We start from the raw sequence: 21,426 nt of genomic DNA, 5'->3' as shown, positions 1-21,426 counted from the left end.
CCTCATTTCTGGCACCTCAGGTGCTTTCTACCATTATCCTCCTTCACCCATGTCTCACATGATGAGGTGGCCTTGCTCCTGACCAAGGCTACTTAGCTGTTCAACTAATCCCATTTAATCACTTCTCTAACTGACTGTCTTGTCTTCCCCACTCTTTCCCATAATTCAATTTCTCCCTGTCCACTGGCTTATTTCCTCCTGCCTACAACCCTCCTCCTCAGTCCTCACTTGATTCTCCCTCCCTTGTTATCCTCTTATTTCTTCTGCCCTTTGTGGTTAAACTACCCAGTTGCCAAGTTCAGTGGCTTTCTCTCCATCTTCCTTCTCCTGGACCTCCCTGTAGCCTTTGACTCTGTTGATCACTCCTTGGAAGTCTCTTCTATGATTTCAGGACACCCTCTCTCATTCTCTCCCCACCTATCCAATTGTTCTTCTGTCATCTCTGCTGGATTCCTCAGGATGCTACTCTGGCTCCTCGTCTTTTCCTCTCTCCCATCCTCAATCTCAGCTCCCATGAACTCCCTTTATTGTATTGCTCTGGCACATCTAGTTGAAGGACACAAAGTACATCAAATAATTAGCAAAACTGTATAACTAAGCTAAGTTTTATAGGAAGATCAAAGGTTAGAGTCGGGAAAGAACAATGTGTGCTAGGACTACAAGGGAAGACCTTGGGGATTAAAAAACCACTCTAGTTGGCCCTTAAAAAACAAATAGAATCTGGCCAGACTCCAGCTGTGTGACCTTGCTCATGTCACTTAAAATCTAAACCTCTTGGCCTCAGCTTCCCCATCTGAAAAATAAAAGGGTTCCTGCTCTATCCATTTGATCCTCAAAAACCATCTAGTGAGATGGTTAAGATTTCACAGACATCCTCATTTTATAGATGAAAAAACTGAGGACCAGATTATTCTTTTTACAGATGAGAAAGGTTAGAACGATTAAGCCCTCTGCCAAAGGCCACATAGCCAGCTAGTGACCCAGGGGGATTTAGACCCAGGCTGTTCCTGCCCCCCTAGTCCAGTGTTTTTTTTTTTTTGATTTTTATTGCAAGGCAATGGGGTTAAGTGGCTTGCCCAAGGCCACACAGCTAGGTCATTATTAAGTGTCTGAGACCGGATTTAAACCCAGGTACTCCTGACTCCAGGGCCTGTGCTTTGTCCACTGCACCACCTAGCCACCCCTTCAGTGTTCTTTCAACATAATACTGCCCCCCCCCAAGTGCAAGCTTAGTCCAGGGGCTGTGGTGCAGAAGAATTGGAGGGAGAACCAGGTAAGTCCTAAACTAGAAAACCAGCCTTTGTCCCTCAAAATGACATTTTATGAAAGACTGAATGATAACAAAATTACCTTTGTTTAATAATAAAAGATACAATCCCATACCCTTGACTTCTATGCTATCTGTTGCCTAAGGAGGCAAGCTAGTCTATCCCAGCCCCTCCCCCCCACCCCGGTCCCGCCCCAGCTGCTGCCCTCCAGCCTCAGTTCCAAAGACTCACCATTTTCTTCATTGTTAATTCTACTAACTCTTTTATTCCTTCTTCTGGATCTTCTTCAACTGTGTGTCTGAGGAGACTATTCTTCAGCAGGTCAAACATCACCTCCTGGGAAATGTATCCTTCCCCATTCAAATAATAAACTTGGTAACAGTCTTTTTATAAAGTGTAAGGAAAAGTCTTACTTTTAGATGAACAATTCACATGGCTTCATTTCCCCTTAACTATTTCAATGCTTTATAGCATTAATATTAAATTAGAATTGCATCAAAACTCAATCATTTCACACCAAATCAATGTTTAAAAATAGGAGGCCAAGTGAGCCAATGGAAAGAGGACTCACGTTAACATCACAGGCCCAACTGGATTAAGTGTTAGCCTGGATGACCTCTCAAGCTCCTTTCAGCTCAACCTCTATGGCATGGCACTATTTGTAAACACCTTGCCAACTAAGTGGATTTATACGGGGGCTAGGTGGCAGTGGATAAAGCACCAGCCCTGGAGTCAGGAGTACCTGAGTTCAAATCCGGTCTCAGACACTTAATAATTACCTAGATTTGGGGCCTCAGGCAAGCCACTTAACCCCATTGCCTTGCAAAAAAAAAAAGAAAGAAAACTAATGGCAAAGGGGCGGCTAGTTGGTGCAGTGGATAGAGCCCTGGAAACAGGAGTGCCTGAGATCAAATTTGGCCTAAGACAATTACCTAGCTGTGTGGCCTTGGGCAAGCCACTTAACCCCATCGCCTTGCAAAAAAACCCAAAAAACCTAAAAAAAAAAGAAGAAAAAGAAAACTAATGGAAAGGACAGCTAGGTGGGTCACTGATAGAGCACAGGCCCTGGAGTCAGGAGTACTTGAGTTTAAATCAGACTTCAGACACTTAATAATAGCCTAGCCGTGTGACCACTTAACCCCATTGTCTTTAATAAAATTAAAAAATTTTGAAAAAAGAAAACTAATGGAAAAACATTAAGAAGGTAGGTGTGTTTGCACAGACCAGTAATCCTCCTATGGGGGAGTGTGAGCCTCTCTTTACTTCTGGAATCTGCACATCATCATTGTGATGAGCTTTTTGGTGTGTTACTGAGGGGGGTGGGGAACCAAGGTTGCCTACAGAAGAGCGAATTGTCCAGGTAGGGAACAGCAGGTCTAAGCTCCCATACCAGTTGGAATGAGCCTGGACTTTTTGGTAGCTCCTGGAAGACTGGGAAAGCTAAGAAAATCCAGTATTTAAAACAAAATGAAAATGGGTACATTACCAATGAAAACAGGTACAAAATATTTGGGATATTTTTTTTAGGTTTTTGCAAGGCAATGGGTTTAAATGGATTGTTCAAGGCCACACAGATAGGAAATTATTAAGGGTCTGAGGCTGGATTTGAACTCAGGTTATCCTGACTTCAGGGTCAATTCTCTATCCACTGTGCCACTTAACTTCCCCAAACAGGCACAAAATAAAGGTGTATACTCTTCTTACTTTTTTTTTACATTAGAAATGTAAAAAATCATACACAATAGGACTGGAAAAAGATTAGAAGGGTTAACATAGAAGATGAAGTAGTGAAAACATTATTTGCAAATGTAATGATTGTTTGCCTAGAAAATGCACACATCTTAGGAAAAGAAGAGAATTTATCAAGGTTGTAGACTATAAGAAAATCATTAAAAACTATTTGTGGGGGCAGCTAGGTGGCTCAATGGACAGAGTATCAGCCCTGGAATCAGGAGGACGTGAGTTCAAATTTGACTTAACACACTTAATAATTGACCCTGGGCAAGTCACTTTAACCCCATTGCCTTAAATGAAGAAAAATTAAAAAAATTATTTGCATTGGGGGCAGCTAGGTGGCGCAATGGATAGAGAATCGACCCTGAAGTATAACCTGAGTTCAAATTTGACCTCAGACCCTTAACAATTACCTTGCTGTGTGACCTTGGGCAAGTCACAACCCCATAGTCTTGCAAAAACAAAAACAAACCAAAATTATTTAAAGAAAAAAGGTGATTTGATCTCAGACCCTAAAAGAATTCTATGAAGAATTCAAAAAAGATTTTTAAAATAGTCAATAGAGGGAAAAAATGGGAAAAGAAATGTGATACTGGAAGATCATGAAAAAAAGTCAAAGCTTGATAGACACCAAAAAAAAAATACTGAGGAAAATAACACCTTAAAAAAACAGAAGAGGCACTTTCCAAGACTTCTGTAGTGGAGGGTGCAGCAGGGCTAGTTAGATAGAAGCTAGAGAAAAGACATTGAGATGTCCCTTCGGCTCCAGTGCTGGCTTTGATCAGCACATTACTGTTTTCTCCCTAGAGGGTCGCCTGTACCAAGTGGAATATGCTTTTAAAGCTATTAACCAGGGTGGCCTTACATCAGTAGCTGTCCGAGGGAAAGACTGTTCAGTAATTGTCACACAGAAGAAAGTACTGGACAAGCACAGTGACTCATTTACGCAGAATAATTGAAAACATTGGCTGTGTGATGACTGGAATGACAGCTGATAGCAGGTCCCAGGTGCAAAGAGCTCACTATGAGGCTGCAAACTGGAAATACAAATATGGCTATGAGATTCCTGTAGATACGTGGTGTAAAAGGATTGCAGATATTTCTGAGGTCTACACACAGAAGGCTGAAATGAAGCCCCTTGGCTGTTGTATGATATTGATTGGGTATTGATGAAGAACAAGGCCCTCAAGTGTACAAAAGCGACCCTGCAGGTTACTACTGTGGATTTAAGGCCACTGCAGCCAAACTGAGTCAACTAGTTTTCTTTGAAAAGAAAGTGAAGAAAAAATCTGACTGGACATTTGAACAGACAATAGAGACAGCAATAACACGGCTACTGTTCCATCCATTGATTTCAAACCTTCAGAATTAGAAGTTGGTGTAGTTACAGTTGAAAACCTAGAATTCAGGATTGTGACAGAATCAGATACACACCTTGTTGGGCTAGCTGAAAGGGATTAACACTCTATTAGTCTCCCTAATTGACTATATGCTGGACCAGGATATTTGGTAAAAACCAACACATTCATCAATAACTCTGATTTGACAAGCTATCCCCCTAAAGTGGACCTGGCTCTGTATAAATAAAATGGATATTTTAGAAAAAAAAACAGAATAGGTCAAAAAATGGTTTAAAAATAGCACAAAAATTTATTGAAAAGAACTCCTTAAAAAGCATAATTGTTCACATGGGGAAATATATACCAAAAAAAAGAAAACAACTCCTTAAAAAATGGAATTGGTCAAGTGGGGGGAAAAAGGTACAAAAGCTCACTGAAGAAAAAATTTTTTAAAAATGAGAATTAGGCAAGTGGAAGCTGATGACTCAACAATACATTAAGAAATAATAAAACTCAAAAGAATGGGAAAAAAATAGAAGAAAATGTGAATGAGCTCATTGGAAAAGCAACTGACCTGGAAAATAGACTGAAGTGAGATAATTTAAGAATTATTGAACCAAAAGTTCCTAAAAGTCATGATCAAAAAAAGAACCTCAACATCATATTTCAAGAAAGGAAAACTGCCTTTTATTCTAGAACCAGAGGTAAAATAGTTGTCCTTCATTCTCTAAGACCACAACATCAATTGGATTTGAGTGAAGAGGGGCCTGTAAAAGTCTCCAGCCTCACTTTCTCCTCCAGAGCCATCTGGTCCAGTGGCCAGATGTGAACCAGGATGATTGGAGATTATCCTGGATGTGAAGCAGTCAGGGTTAGGTGACTTGCCCAAGGTCACAGAGCTGATTAAGTGGCAAATGTCTGAGGCTGGATTAGACCTATCATCCTCCGACTCCAAGGCCAGGGCTCTATCCATTGTGCCACATAACTGCCCTAGAAGGTAAAATAGAAATGGAAAGAATCCTCTTATCAACCCCTTGAAAGAGATCCCAAAAGGAAATCTTCGGGCCTTTTGTTCTCAAACTGCAGTCCTGGGTCAGAGAGAAAATATTGTTAAGAAGCCAGAGCGTGTTCCGCCGTCAGCCCTCGAAGCCGGTCGTCTTCTGCAGCTCGTCCTCGTCCTCGGCCGGGCGCTGGCCTCTGAGCGCTGGGCCGAGGGACCCCCGCGGCCTGGCCACAGGAGGAGCCTGGCAGAGAGCGCGACGTCGTCCTTTGGTGAAAGTCCCTGAATCCCCAGAACTTTGTGCAAAAAGTGCGGCAAGCCTCAGAAAGTGACGCAGTTCGAGAAAAGCCAGGATTCCCTGAAGGAACTGGGGAAAAGACGAAACCATGGGAAGCAGAGCGGTTGTGGTGGGCAGACAAAAGAAAGTTTTTCAGAAAAAGGAAAAAAAAACCCAAAAAAGATTGTACTGAGGCTTGACTGTGTGGAACCCAGCTGCAGGTCTAAGAGGAAGCTTGCCATGAACAGGTTTAAGCATTTTGAACTGGGAGGAGTTAAGAAGAGAAAGGGCCAAGTGATCCAGTTCTGAATTTCATTGTTTTCGTCTTGATAGGGAAAAAACCCATCTCATTCCATTCCTTGGTTTTTGTGTTTTTTGTCTTGGAAAGGAAAAGACTTGACAAAAAAAACCAAGTCTGGTACTATGTGAAGCTGTTCCCACATAGGAATAGTTTTTGAAGATGTGACTGAATGTTGTAATTTAATCATCTACTTCATTGGGGAAGGAACCTGGAGAACTTGGTTGTTAGGACTATGGCTAACATAGTTGCTGACAGCCTGGATTCCTAGGCAGCTTGAAAGTTCAATAAATTAGGAATATAAATCAATTAAAAAATCACTAATAAAAAATACAGGAAAATTTTATTCCTATTATAGACTTTCAGCAAATTAAAAGTACTTAATCCATCACTTTTAGGGGCTGCCCTGTTTGAAAAATATTAATGATTGAACTGCCTGGTCATTTATTAGTCAAACTCATTCATACCCTGTTTTCAAAGTATTAATGAAGTGACTTCCCATTTCTAGGTTGAATTCTCTGTGAACTAATGAATAGTGATTGAAATCCCTGTGAATTGAAAACTGATAAAAATTATGTTTAGGGAGAGGTAGGAATGACAGCTGGGCAAGATGTTGAACAGTAAAGAATGTTTTTCATTTTACATCGTTTGTGTTTCATAAATCCATATTAGCCTTTAAGCCCTCTCACGGGCTGAATGTTTGTCTGTGTCGCTCTATGTATCTTGGTACAGTGCTCAGCACTATACCTTTCACAACTAAAGGTGCTTAATAAATGTTGAGTCTTCCTAAAAAAAAAAAAGAAGCCAGAAAGAAACAATTCAAATACTATGGTGTTTCACAAGCAGTTTCTACATTAAATGACTAGAGGGTTTGGAGCATAATACTCCAGAAGGCAAAAGAGTTAGGATTACAACCAAGAATCACCTACCCAAAAAAACTCAAGAAAAAAGATGACTTTCAAGTATTTTTAAAGAAACGAACATAGTTGAATAGAAAATGACTTTCAAATACAAGACATAATAGAAGCATAAAAAGGTAAACAGGAAGGAGAAATGATAGGAGATTTAATACATTTCTACATGAGAAGGCAATATTTGTAATTCCAAGAACCTTCTCATAATCAGGGCACTTGGAAAGAGTATATATTCACAGAAGTTTCTGGATGTGATTTGAATAAAATGGGATTATATCTAAAAAAAAATTAAGGGATGAGAAGAGAAGAATGCCCTGGGAAAAGAAAGAGAGAGGTGAAATGGAGTAAATGTAAAAACAGCATAAAAGAATTTTATAGTGGTGGGGGAGCAGACAAGGTTTGAACCTTATGCTCTTCAGAATTGGCTTAAAGAGGGAATTGCATCCACAATCAGTTGGGTATAGAAATCTGTCTTGCCCTAGAGGAAATTAAGGGGATCAGAGAAAGAGGAGGGGACAATAGAAGGGAGAGTGGATTGGGGAAGGTGATTGTCATAAGGATGGACAGGGTTAAAAGGAGAGAAAGTAAGATAAACACCAGAAAATAGGGTGGGGTTAATGCACAGAAATCATTTGTGTGAAAAGAATTTTTATAGCAAGTTTCTCTAATAAGGCCTCATTTCTCAAAAATATAAAGAACAGAGTCAAATTTATAAAAATAAGATATTCCCAGTTGCTAAATGGTCAAAGGATATGATAAGGTAATTTTCAGATGAAGTAATCAAAGCTATCTATAATTATATGAAAAAATGCTCTAAATCATTATTGATTAGAGAAATGCAAATTAAAACAATTCTAAATTACTATCCCAACCTATCAGATTGGCTCATAGGAAAGAAAAGAAAAATGACAAAGATTGGAGATGTGGAAAATGAGACATTAATGCACCATTGGTGCAGTTTTAAATTGATTCAATCATTCTGGAGAGCAATTTGGAACTATGTCTAAGTTATGGCATATGATTTTGATGGAATACTATTGTATTATAAAAAATAGACTTACAAAAGCTGATGCAAAATGAACTGAGCTGAACCAGGAGAACAATGAATACAGTAGCAAGTCCAGTGACCAACTGAATGACTTAGCTATTCTGAGCAATACAGTGATCCAAGACAATTCCAAAGTACTTATGATAAAAAATGCTATCCATCTTCAGAGAAAGAAGTAAGAGAGTCTGAATGTAGACTGAAGCAAACATTTTTTACTTTATTTTTCTTATCTTTTTTGTTTTCTTTCACAACATGACAAATATGGGAATGTTTTGCATGACTGCACATGTATATCAAATTTCTTGCCTTCTCAATGAGGGAGGAGGAAAGAGAGAAAAGGAGAGAATTTGGAACTCAAAATTTTAAAAAAATGGTGCTTAAAAATTGCTTTTACATGTATTTGGGGAAAATGAAACATTAAATCATTAAATATTTTTAAAATTATTTGCATTCTCACAGAATGATAATAGAGGTTGAGAAAATATTGAACATGACAAGAAGAAATTTATTTTTAAAATATTTATAAATGATATACATGATCTTTATAAAGATAACACTAAAGTTAAATTAAAGTTTTAAATAATTGAAGAAATTCAAGGTCTCTAGAAATCAAATCAATATAGTGAAAAATTTCAATAATTCCTATTTTTTATTATTGATTTAATACAGCATAATAATCATTATCGTGGCTGTTTTCAATGATTTTCAGGCATGTCCAATTTTTCATGACCTCATTTAGGGTTTTCTTGACAAATATAACGAACCTTTTCTGGTTCATTTTACAAATGAGGAAACTGAAACAAACAGGGTTAAGTGGCTTGCCCAGATTAAGTGTATGAGGCCAGATAAATGAGTCCTTTGGACTCCAAGCCTGTCACCCTATCCAATGAACCACCTAGCTACCCATCGGTCTTAATTATCAAACTAAATAAAATCATAATGAAACACAGATATGGAAAAATTGGCAAAAATAGCAATGGCAAATTTTGAGTAGAGGGCACTGATAAATTCACAATTTTTTTTTCAGGTTTTTGCAAGGCAAATGGGGTTAAGTGGCTTGCCCAAGGCCACACAGCTAGGTCATTATTAAATGTCTGAGACCAGATTTGAACCCAGGTACTCCTGACTCCAGGGATGGTGCTTTTTATCGACTGCACCACCTAGCCGCCCCACATAAATTCACAAATTTAAAAACATTAGATAGTTATTAAAACTATGAAATCTTAGCTGTAAAAACAAATAAACCATATAAACCCAGTAGAACAAAATATAAATGTCAGAAATAGAACAAAACAGGTACAAAGATAACTTTTAAAGAAAAAGCATTTCTCTTGAGCAATAAATACTTGAAACTCTGGAAGCATATTTCTAACAGCCAGCCCAGGGGAAGCACTGAAAAACATTTAATTGGTAAAAGATTTAAAGACTACTGATGTAGCAGTTTTAAAAACACTGAAGGATGAAATCAAAAGTAGTTCTAGTTGTGTAAGATAATATCCATGCCAGAAATTCTTACATTTCACTTTTTCTTCAAAAGTTCCTCGGAGAAATATGGATAATCCTTCAACCCATTCAGTTGTATTAATCTGACTATCATTATCTTTGTCAAAAGCACCAAACACTGAAATGGAAAGAAGATAGAGGTCTTGCACTTTAGAGACAAATTCTACTTCTTTCTTATTCTTGTTAAAATTCCATTTTATACACAATTTAAGTTCCATAGTATCTATAGTGGATCAGGAATTATTTACCTGGGATCTATGTATTAGTTTTAAAATATTTTGACTATACTATTACTATAATTAGTTTACTTTTGAATTCTTAATATTTATGTATTCCAAATATTATTTTGAGAAAAGGTTCATGGGCTTCACCAGACTGCCTAAGAGGTCTATTATCCCCCAAAATGCCTTAAGATATGGAAATATATTAAACACAATTGTACATGGCTAATCTACATCAGAATACTCACTGTCATGGGGAGGGGGAGGGAACGGAGGGAAGTAAAATGTAGAACTCAAAAGATTACAAAAAGATGAATGTTGAAAACTATCTTTGCATGTAGTTGAAAAATGAAATAAAATGACATTAAAAAAAGAATAAATCAAGAGGAGAACCTATCCATCAAGAAAAAAAAGCATAAAGACTACCTGCTTTATATAGAGAGAAGTAAAATAATTTCTACCACATGTTTCCGTCATGGAAAACCCTGAAGTTTTAATATTTTTTACAAGTGAATTACTCATAAGAAACACTACATTATAAAAGTAAATGACAAAGTAGATTTAGATTATTTTATCAAGAAATTTTTACAACAAGAATCCCAATCTTAATGCTTCTCAATATGCTGACAATAGTTTTTTATAATAAAGACTGGGGCAGCTAGATGGTGCAGTGGATAGAGCACCTGCCCTGGAGTCAGGAGTACCTGAGTTCAAATCCGACCTGGGACACTTAATCATTACCTAGCTGTGGGCAAGTCACTTAACCCCATTTGCCTTGCAAAAATATAAATAAATAAACAAACAAATAAAAGAAAGGGGAAGTGAAGGAAGGAGAGGAGAGTGAAGACAAAACGGAAAGCTTTAGGAATTGAATTCATTAGGAGAAGAATGTAGGTAGGACTGTACCATGTTTTAAATATGTATATATGTGCTTTAAATACACACACTTTAACTTTTAGGTTTTAGTGTTTGTAATAGGAAATACCTTTAGGGTTTTGTTTTTTTTTGGCAAGACAATGGGGTTAAATGGCTTGCCCAAGGTCTCACAGCTAGGTAATGATTAAGTGTCCCAGGTCGGATTTGAACTCAGGTACTCCTGACTTCAGGGCCAGTGCTCTATTCATTGGGCCACCTAGCCGCTCCCAAGGATTAAATATTATAATCAACATAATATGTTTTTGAAGGGAAAAAATTAGAAGAAAAAAATAAATTTTCATAATAACTTTTTTGTATATTTAGAAGGAATAGCAAGTTGTACATAGTAGTACTATGTTATGGAAATACTTGTTTTATTCCAAAAATTAAAAACAAAATAATTTTTTAAAAAATTAAGTGAATTTTCCAAGGAAACTATTTTAATAGAAATCTACTAAAATGTAGCAAATGAAACCTTTTTTGAACTTTCATAAGGTAGGAAATTGACCACTATAAAAGGCAGTTCCATCTAAAATACTCAATACTTATTATTTGGGCTGCTTCAACATAATAGTTGAAAAGTGACACTTAAAAATTGTTATGGCTTCTTACCCCTGTTCATAAGCATGTCATCAGTCATTCCAAATACATTATGTAGGATGTTTCTAAACTCAGTGCGGTCCAGACCACCTTGGATATCTTGTTCATCTCCCTTATCCATAAATGAGTAAAAAAGTTTCACAAGACATTCCATTTCATCTTTGTTGACTGTGGAATGAAAAAGGAAAAATAATAAAATTTTAATTTAATGTAATATGAAGGACAATGGATAAAGAGCTGGGGAAAGACATATCCTGATTTTTTTTTTCTGCTACTAGGTTGGTAAATAGGTCATTTAACCTCTCATCTCCTTATTTTGCTTAAATTTATAAAATAAAGGAGTCGGGTTAAATGATCCTGATCTCTACTAATTTAATGTCTACGTACCAAGTTCTAAATTCAATTCAGTTCAAAGGATAATATAGCAGAATTTTTTTTTACTTTATTTTTCTTGAGGTTTCTTTTTTGGGAGGGAGAATTTATGTTTTCTTTAATAATATGACTATTTTGAAAAGTTTTTCATGACTTCATATTTGCACAATATACTTATCAAATTGCTTGCTTTTTCAATGAGGAGAATGGGACAGGAGGGAGAGAATTTGGAACCCAAAGTTTTAAAAATAAATGTTAAAGTTTTTTTTACATGTAATTGGGGGAAAATAAAATAGCAAATAAGATAGATTTATGCAAGAAAAGGCTATATAGCAGAATAATTTTTTTTTGTGCTTTGGACAAGTGTCATAAACCATGCTCATAGTGACCAGTCCCTTAGAAGAATGAGAGCTGACCTTTAGATAACATTTTTAGATTTGCAAAATACTTTACAAATATTATTCCATTATTCCACAACAACACTGAAAAGTTGATGCTATTATCGTCACCTCCATTTTGTAATTACAAGACGCAGACAGAGGTTATGTCACTTGCCCAGTTACACAGAATTGTCCTTTATGTGTTATTCAATTACAATTTTTTGTCTATTGGAAGAACAGTCGTAGGAAGAAATAAAAATTTTGAAATAAATTTAAAAAATATGGAAGTACAAACACACTCATGAAACCTAACTTCAACTTTTTTTCAGGAGGTCTTTCCTGGTTAATCTCAGTGGCTACAGCTTCTCCCTTTAAGATTAGCTTCTATCAACTCTTTATGTACCTTATGAAGGCCTTTTTACTTACATAAGAATATTAAGTTTCTTGAAGGTAGGGACTTTTTAATTTTTAATTTTTTTTGCCTCTTTTTATATCCTCCATTGCTTAGCACAATGCCTAGCCAACAGTAATCACTTAATAAATAATTGTTGATTGGCTCATTGATTATCAGACTTTAATGGTGAGGCTAGACAATGATAGCATAATCCCTGCTGTCATTCAAAGCACGTGTAGGTATCCTCAGATTATTTTGTCTGCCCACCATGTAGTAAACAAAACAAACAAACAAACAAATAAATAAGAGTCTTCTAACTGGTGGCTGAGTTGCACTTACAAGAGGCACTGATAGATTGAATTGATTCGGTTTCTCTGCAGGCAGTAGAGGTAATCTATGCCTGTGGGTGGGGAGAGATGTAGAACTAGTGGCCTTTCAACCTACATAGACTGCCATGTGCCTTTAAACACATGGTAATTCTGATCCTTTACCTTCGTATTTATTCTTTCTTCTCTTAAAATTAATGTATATGGAATATAAGGAAATGGAATATTCAACTCTGTAAGCATCTAAAAGTACAGATGAACTACCAATGGTCTAGGAACTGGAATCTACACTAGAATTTGTTGGCAGCCAAGTCTACCCAGAAGGAAAACTACTGGGCAGCCAAGCCCATATTGCCTAAGGCAGAGGGGGCACTCTTTTTGTTGGTGATGTTGAATTTGGAAGTGAACTTGAAAATATATAAAAAACTGATTCAAATTAATAAAACTCAGATCCATTCCCCAAAAGTTATGAAGTCAAAAAGCTATAAATACATCGTTTTCAAAGTGAGAAATTCAAGCTATCAACAACCATACGGGAAAAAAATCTTCTAAATCACTAACAGAGAAATTAAAATCAAAGCACTTCTGGGGTTCCATCTCATTTCCATCAGACTGGCAAAGATGACAAGAGGAAAATGACAACTGTTGGAGGAACTGTGGGAGACACATTAGGTTTTTCTTTGTGTACATCTCCCTTCTATGTTCACATTTAAAAGGTTTCACTCCAGTATGATCGGCATGTTAAACTGTTAGTGGAACTGTGAATCGGTTCAGCTATTCTAGAAAGCAATATGGATCTATGCCCAAAAATTACTAAACTGTATGTATCTTTTGACTACTTTAACATTAGTAGGTCTATATCCCAGGGAAATTATAAAAAAGAGGAACAGAATCTCTATGTACACAAATATTTTAGCAACTCTTTTCATAGTAGTCAAAAAATGGCAACTAAGAGACTGTCCTATTGAGGAATGATTAAATAAATTAAGGCATATCAATACTGGCTGGTTCTTGTCCTTCATTATCAAAAATGACATCACTATGTTGGAGACAAATTACAGTGTGGCTGGCTATGGCTGATCAAACCAATATAAGCTTGGAATTCTCTACCACAGGTTGGGCACAGATAGCCCCTGTGAACACCTGGGGTGCGTATACTAAACTTAATGTGTCATGTTTCTTTTGAGTTGCTTCAATTCTGCCTTCCTCATGGAGTGCAGCCCCTCACTGATGAGGGCACACCATGCTGTGCAGTCCTGTGCCAGTGTCTCCTATACTGTATAGGCAGTTCTAAAGTTCTTCAATGAGACCTTTGGGGTGTCTTGGTGTTGCTTCTTCTGATTCCCTTGTGAGCGCTTGCCCTGTGTGAGTTCTCCATAAAATAGTGTTTTGGGCAAGCATACGCCTGGCATTCTAACATGTCCAGCCCATCTTAGTCGCACTCTCTATAGTAATGTTGGAATGCCAGGCAGTTTAGCTCACGAAAGGACCTCAAGTGTCTGGGATCTTCTCCTGCCGGGTGATCTTCAGAATCCTCCTAAGACAATTTAAGTGAAAGCAATTCAGTTTCCTGACCTGGCACTACAGTAATGAAGTCAGCACAACAGCTCTGTAGACCTTCAGTTTGCTAGTCAATCTAATACTTCTAATACTTCTTCTCTCCCACACTTTCTTTTGGAGCCTCCCAAATATTGAGCTAGCTCTGGCAATGAGAGTGTCAACTTCATCGTCAGTGTATACCTCCTTGGGAAGGACACTGTGGGGCAGCTAAGTGGTACAGTGGATAAAGCACTAGCCCTGGAGTCAGGAGGACCTGAGTTCAAATTTGACCTCAGATACTTAATTGCCTAGCTGTGTGACCTTGGGCAAGCCTTAAATTTTTTAAAAAAGGACACTGCTAAGGCAAGAGAACTTGTCTACAGTACTCAAAACTTTTGCATTTGCTTTAACCTCTGGTTCCACAAATGGATGGTGTGGAGCTGGCTGTGTCTTCTTGATATTAATTGTTAGACCAAAATGAGCACAAGCAGCAGAGAATTGATCCATCCTTTGTTGCATCTCAGCTTCAAAGGCTGCACTGAGGTACAATCATCAGCAAATAGTAGATCCTGCACCAACACTCCCTCCACTTTGGTCTTGGCCTGTGGCCTTTTCAAGTTGAAGAATTTGCCATCAGTGTGGTAACTGACCTTGAGGCTATCTTCATCTTCATTGAAGGCTTTTGATAACATGACTGAAAACACACTAAAAAGTATGCTAAAAACACCTTCTTGTTTTACTTCATTGGTGAATGGGAAATCTCAAGAGCATCATCCACTATCCAGAACCCAGACATGCAAACCATCATGAGGCTGACATACAATACTGATGAACTTTTCTGAACAACCAAATTTTGACATAATTTTCCATAAGCCCTCACATCTGATGGTATCAAAGGCCTTGGGCAGATCTACAAATGTTGTATACAGATCTCTGTTCTATTCTTGGCATTTTCCCTGGAGTTGTCAGGTTCTTTGATTCTTCAACCCTTTCTGAAGATACACTGGCTTTCAGGGAGATGACTATTTTCCAAGTGAAGGATCAGCCTACTGAGAAGGACTTTGGCAAAAATCTTACCAGCAATGACTAAAAGAGAAATACCCCTGTGATTATCATAGGACAATTTTTTTTCCCTTTACCTTTATAGAGATGGATGATGGAATGGATTGGATCATGACAATAAGATTGCATGACAATGAGATCATGACAATTGAGACAACCATTGAATACATGATGGATTATCATAGGACAATTTTTTTCCTTTTACCTTTATAGAGATGGATGATGGAGGTATCCTTGAATCCCTGGGGGATAACCTCTTCATTCCATAAATCCTGGAAAATTCAGTCAGTTTTTGGATGAGCAATGGACCCCTGACCTTATAGATCTCAGCTGGAATAGAATCAGCACCAGGTGCTTTGCCACTTGTACAGAGTCTAATGGCATTCAAAACCTCTTCTTCAGTTGGAACTTCAGCTAGGGACTGATTGACTTCAACTTGAGGTAAATGGTCATTGGCTTCTGCATTGATTGAAGATGGTCTGTTAAGAACACTATGGAAGTGTTCAGCCCATCTCTCAAGGATCATGACCCTATGATGAATCAATTGGATTCATCAGCACTGAGTAGTTGAGATGTGCCATATGTCTTTGGCCCATAAATAGCCTTCAGGGTATCACAAAAAAATTTTGGTTTGTTACTGTCTGCATAAAATTGAATTTCATCTGGCTGAGTTCTGCATCTCACTAAGATTTGCTTGTACTTTACTATTTTTTTTAGCTTTTTACAAGGCAAACGGGGTTAAGTAGCTTGCCCAAGGCCACACAGCTAGGTAATTATTAAGTGTCTGACTCCGGATTTGAACCCAGGTACTCCTGACTCCAGGGCCGGTGCTTTATTCACTGTGCCACCTAGCTGCCCCTGTACTTTACTTTTGATGGAATTAAATGCTGCTTTCTTGGAATTGGATGAACCATCCTGCTAGTAAACCGTGTGGAGCTGTCAGTTTTCATTTAGCAATTTCTGAATTTCCCCATCATTTTCATCAAATCAGTCTTGGTATTTGCAAATGTTCTGGCCCAGATGAGCAAATGCAGTATTGTACACTAAATCTCTGAAAACTGCCCATTTCTTTTCTATTTCACTGTTGCCAACTGTGTGTTGTTTGTTCTCTCCAAGTTAGCAACAAACTGTTTCCACTCAGACACTCTAATCTCTTGACATTGAGTCTTCTAGTATTCATTTTGTTTTGCTTGAATGTGAATATTTAGCTTTGAGAGAATGAGTCTGTTACCAGTCCAGCCCCCTGCACCAAATATTGTCTTTGTCTCTCACATCCTGTCTGTCTCTTCTTCTTACAATCACATAGTCTAATAGATGCCAATGTTTGCTATGAGGGTACATCCAGGAAATTTTATTGCATTTAGGTAAATGGAAGACAGTGTTTATGATGAGAAGATCATGAGATGTCCAAGGTGACCACCACTGTTGCTGTTTCCATCTCCTTTCCTTCCAAGGACTCCCTTCCATGTCTGGTAATTTGAGCCATCTCTAGCATTAAAGTCACTCAGAATTATAAGGATGCCCTCTTTTGGTATATTGATGATAAGGTTCGCCAGGTCTTCATAAAATTCTTCCTTAACTTTATCAGTGTTCCTCATGGTGGGAGCATAGGCACTGATGATGATGGTTTAGTGTTTTCCTGGAAGTGGCAATCTCATTATCATGAGCCTGTCTCTCACTCCTTTTGGTAGGCATTCTTTTATTTTATTTTTTTATTTTTTTAGATTTTTCAAGGCAATGGGGTTAAGTGGCTTGCCCAAAGCCACACAGCTAGGTAATTACTAAGTGTCTGAGGTCGGATTTGAAACCTAGTACTCCTGACTCCAAGGCTGGTGCTCTATCCACTGCGCCACCTACCTGCCCCTCAAGAATGCTTTGATTAAAACCTACCCCATTCCCTTTGTGACCATTTCAGAAAAATGTGTATCTAGCTCTGACTACACAAAGGCCTTGAAGCTGGCTTTCATTTGCTGACCTTGTTTCACTCAGGGATGCTTTCTGGATTCCATACCTGCTGAGTTCTCTTGCAACAAAAGCTGTTCCTCTTTCAGATCCATTGGATCTTGTATTGTCTGTGAGTGTGTGCAGCATTCTAGGCACTGATGGTGGGTGAGTGGAATCTTCTTTGAAGCAGTTTTTGTAGAATTTTTTTTGTGTCTTGACTGCACTGTGGGATCTTCACACACCGCAGTCATCAGGTAGGCAGACAATTTTTAGGGCACCTTTTTTAACCCCTTCCTTGCATCAGGTGAACAGTGCGATCCTTAAAAGGCCTGATCAGTCACCCAGGGGGCTGGTGTATCCCATGGCTACTTTAAGTGGAGAAACAACCCTATGGACTGAGTTTTTTGTGCAGCGTTGTGACTACAACTCCCAGTGTATCCACACCTGCTACTTCATCACTTGTCTGTCACCACAAGACTTTGGGGAATGGTTATGATGTCTTTTGTTGCGAGTTTATATTGGATTTAAGTGAGGTATGCATGAAGTCATCCACCTCACAAAATCATTATTCAGCAGGGCAAGACAGAATCAAGACAACTGGTGATGGCTCTAGATGCAGTGGATGACCTTGGCATCTTTGATGTCTAATCAAGCTCAAGGCTCTACAGCACCTGCTTTAGCTGGCTTCACGGCCGTTGGGATAAATTGCTCTCCTCCACCCATTCCACCAGTGGAAGGCTTCACATGCTTGGGGTAGATTCCTCCCACTACTCACCATGACCTTGAGTCTCTTTCAGTAACTTTCAACCTGGTTTAGCCCACCTGTGAAAATGCTTTCCCTGGGGTATGGCTTCCGTGGCACACCATAGCTTCTTGGAGCCACAGGTGAGAGTTAGGTGGCTCAGGTGGACATCAAAGGTGGAAAGCTGCCCTGAAGAGGGCTCAGCAGCCCTAACACCAATGTATTAGTCTTTCTTGAAAACACCCTACAGTGGAAAATGATTGTTCACTAAGTACTATGAAATGAGCAGGTTGAAAGAAAACTGGGAAAATCATGAATGATATAGAGTAAAATAAGTAGACTTGGGAGGACAATTTAAACCATGACAATATGATTGGTAAAAATAGTCTTGAAAGACTTTAGAGCTCTGCTCAATGCAATAATAAACCATGAGACTAGAGGACTGAATATGAATCTGCCACTCACTTACCTTTTGCCAGACAAATGATTAAAAAAATTCAGATACATGTATTTTGGCAGATTATTGAAATAATTTGGTTGGACTATGCATATTTTTGATGAAATTTTTCTTAATGGGCAGCAAGAGCGGCAGACAAAAGCACGTAAAAACAAATAATTTAAAATTAATACAATAAAAATGTGAACTTGGAGAATCAAATGTCTCTATAGACTGATTCATTTTGAGCCCTCTCTACCTAGGGACCTAGGTGACAGAGAGAGAGAAACCCTATTTTTAAGGGGATGTGTTTTTATTTCCCTTCACAGTAAATATCCCTTTGTAAAAAAAGTTAATTGATGCTATTGGTTGCTAGTGAGATCAAAGCTTTAACAGGTTAAATTATATTGGGCTGATAAACACTGGAGATGATACTAAATGAAAATACACAGGGAAAGGGATTATTCTGATACTATTAAAAGAGATCTACTACTTCTCAGGGGTATAGGGGGGGATATGGCCAACCATGCTGGGGACCAACCTATTAGTATATATGTGGGCTGAGAAAGCAATCAAAGATTCTCACTACATTGGTTTATTGACTTGGATGATTTGCCATTCTTGATTTAGATTATTTCACTTGTCTACTTTTCTACTTTTTAACCAGTACCAAAGAAGGTATTCATTACCCCTTTGCTGGTTCCCTGGTATTTTCTAAGTTAATAGGTTGTCAGCAAATGAATTTTGTCTCTTTTTGTCTGTTTATGCCTTTAATTTCTTTTTCTTACCCTATTACTTTTTTTTTTAGGATTTGCAAGGCAAATGGGGTTAAGTGGCTTGCCCAAGGCCATGCAGCTAGGTCATTTTTAAGTGTCTGAGGCCAGATTTGAACCCAGGTACTTCTAACTCCAAGGCCAGTGCTCTATCCGCTGTGCCACCTAGCTGCCCCCCTCCCTTACTTTCACCAGCATTTCTAGAACTATATCCAATAAGAATGGGGAAAGGTGTGTCATTTTTGTTTTATTTCTGTATTTACTTGGAAACTGTCTGGTGTTTTCCTATCACAAAAACTTATAGCTTTTTTGATATTCATGTTTTATCACATAGAAATAATCTTTTATTACTGCTGTATTGTAGAGTTTTTTGGTTAGTAAAACTACTATATTTTGTCAAAAACTTTTTTTTTTAGGTTTTTGCAAGGCCAATGGGGCACAGCTAGGTAATTATTAAGTGTCTGAGACCAGATCTGAACCCAGGTACTCCTGACTCCAAGGCTGGTGCTTTATCCACTACACCACCTAGCCGCCCCGTCAAAAACTTTTTATGCATATATTGATATAATCATGCAGTTTAAAGGTGTTTGTTGTATGTACAAATTATGTTGTTTTCCTAGTGTTAAACCAATTTTGCATTCCTAGCATAACTCTTTTGCTGTTAAACTAAAAAGAACATTGCTTAAATATTTTTGATAGGATTTGACTTTTTGCATTAATTAATGGTTAGTGAATTTGTCTATAGTTACTTCTCCTTTCTCCTTTTTTTCCTTTCTCTTTCCCTAGTATAGATACCAGAACTATATTTGCCTTAAAAATCTGCAATATTTTCTTTCTCACTTTTTATATAGGTATTAATTACTCTTTAAAAGTATGTAAAACAAAACTCATCATTCTTGTCTAATTCGGTCAACTTACCATTTAAGTTATGTTTTGCTCTTAAATTATTCCTTACTTTTCCAACTCACATTGATTTTCTTGCTGATCCAAATATCTACCACATTTCTGGTCTAGAGCACACATTTTAGATTATAAACCATTGGGGGCAGTGGATAGAGCCCCTACATGGGGGTCAGAAGGATCTGAGTTCAAATCCAGCCTCAGACACTCGATACTTACTAGCTATGACCTAGAACAAGTCACCTAAACCTCAAAAAACCTCACCAAAAAAATTGAAAATCATCTATATACAGGAAAGACAAACAAAAGATTTAAACTTAAATCAAAACTTAATAGTGACATTTTGAATGAGAAGGGCAAAGAATAAATCATAAAAATTTAATAACAAAGAAAATGATGAAATGACATGCCAACATTTCTAGGATATAGCTAGAGGTGTGCTGGTAAATGCATTAACAACCAGAACTCCAAAATTCATGACATAACTTAGATAGAATTAAATCTATATTCATATGAACCAGCTTTTTAAAGGTATTCTCTTTATGGCTTATTCAAATTCATTTCCTACCATTGAGTTGTTTGAAATCTTTATTTCATACTTAATTAATTGAATATTTTATATATTTCTTGGAAATCTCAAATTTCTCCAAATTTTCAATTTTAATATATAGTATCTGGTAGGTTCTGCGAATTCATTTCTCCTGTTTTTATTTTATCTTATTAATTTTCATTTTGACAATTTTATTTTCCTATCTTTTTTCATCGTTAGCTTTTTTTTTGCAAAGCAATGGGTTTAAATGACTTGCCAAAGTTCACACAGACTCCAGAACCCAGTGCTCCATCCATTGCATCACATAGCTGTTCCTTCAGGTTAGCTTTTAAAGGTATTTAAATGCTGTCTTTTCTTTTTTTTTCTTTTGTTTTTGGATTTTTTTGTTTATTTTATATTATTACAATAATCTTGTTATGAGAGTGAACATAAATCCCCCCCCCCCCCCAAGAAGATGAGAAACCTCAAGAATAGCAAGAGAGAAAAAAAAAGTACTTCATTCTGTGTTTAGATTCCAATGACTGTCTCTGGGGTGAGTTGCTTTCTTTATTATAAGTCCACCAGAGAAGTTACTTCAATATTTTTCCCACAGTTGTTATTACTAGCTGTATTTCCCTCCACTATATTCCTCCCCACTCTCATTTATTCTGTTCTCTTTCTCCTTTCATTCTGGTCTTGTCGAAAAGTGTGTTGTATCTGAGTACCCTCTCTCACTATCTTCCCTCTCTTCTATCATCTATTTCCCCCCTTTTCTCCCCCATTCCCCCTTATCCCGTCCTTTTCTTCTCATTTTTCTCTAAGTAAGATAGATTTCTACATCCCATTAAGTGTGTATGTTATTTGATCTCTGATCCATGATTTTTGCTGCAGGTTCTACAGCCAGTGCTCCT

The 21,426-nt window shown here is 37.6% G+C and overlaps 2 protein-coding genes and 1 pseudogene across 3 annotated transcripts in view; 2 read left to right on the top strand and 1 right to left on the bottom strand.

The window, feature by feature from the left end:
- LOC141492500 (calaxin-like) overlaps positions 1-21,426 on the bottom strand; it is a 30,035-nt gene that overhangs the window by 2,829 nt on the left and 5,780 nt on the right. Inside the window, exons 2-4 of one of the 2 annotated variants that reach the window (XM_074192823.1) lie at positions 11,131-11,286; positions 9,396-9,500; positions 1,500-1,651 (exon numbers count right to left, since the gene is read on the bottom strand). In XM_074192823.1, the coding sequence (XP_074048924.1) occupies positions 1,500-1,651; positions 9,396-9,500; positions 11,131-11,286 (413 nt within the window). The remainder of the gene's footprint in view (positions 1-1,499; positions 1,652-9,395; positions 9,501-11,130; positions 11,287-21,426) is intronic. The other variant, XM_074192824.1, reaches the window with a different exon arrangement.
- Positions 3,978-4,463, top strand: LOC141493670 (proteasome subunit alpha type-6 pseudogene; annotated as a pseudogene).
- Positions 5,629-5,974, top strand: LOC141493534 (large ribosomal subunit protein eL42-like; the record flags this gene model as incomplete). Its single annotated transcript, XM_074195013.1, has 1 exon — positions 5,629-5,974. A coding segment is annotated over one exon (300 nt), but the record flags the coding sequence as incomplete, so codon positions are not given.

Source organism: Macrotis lagotis, chromosome 7 (genome assembly GCF_037893015.1).
Source record: "Macrotis lagotis isolate mMagLag1 chromosome 7, bilby.v1.9.chrom.fasta, whole genome shotgun sequence".
Classification (NCBI taxonomy): Eukaryota; Metazoa; Chordata; class Mammalia; order Peramelemorphia; family Peramelidae; genus Macrotis; species Macrotis lagotis.
Note: the sequence above shows the minus strand (reverse complement) of the source record. Positions and strands in the feature narration are given on the sequence as shown.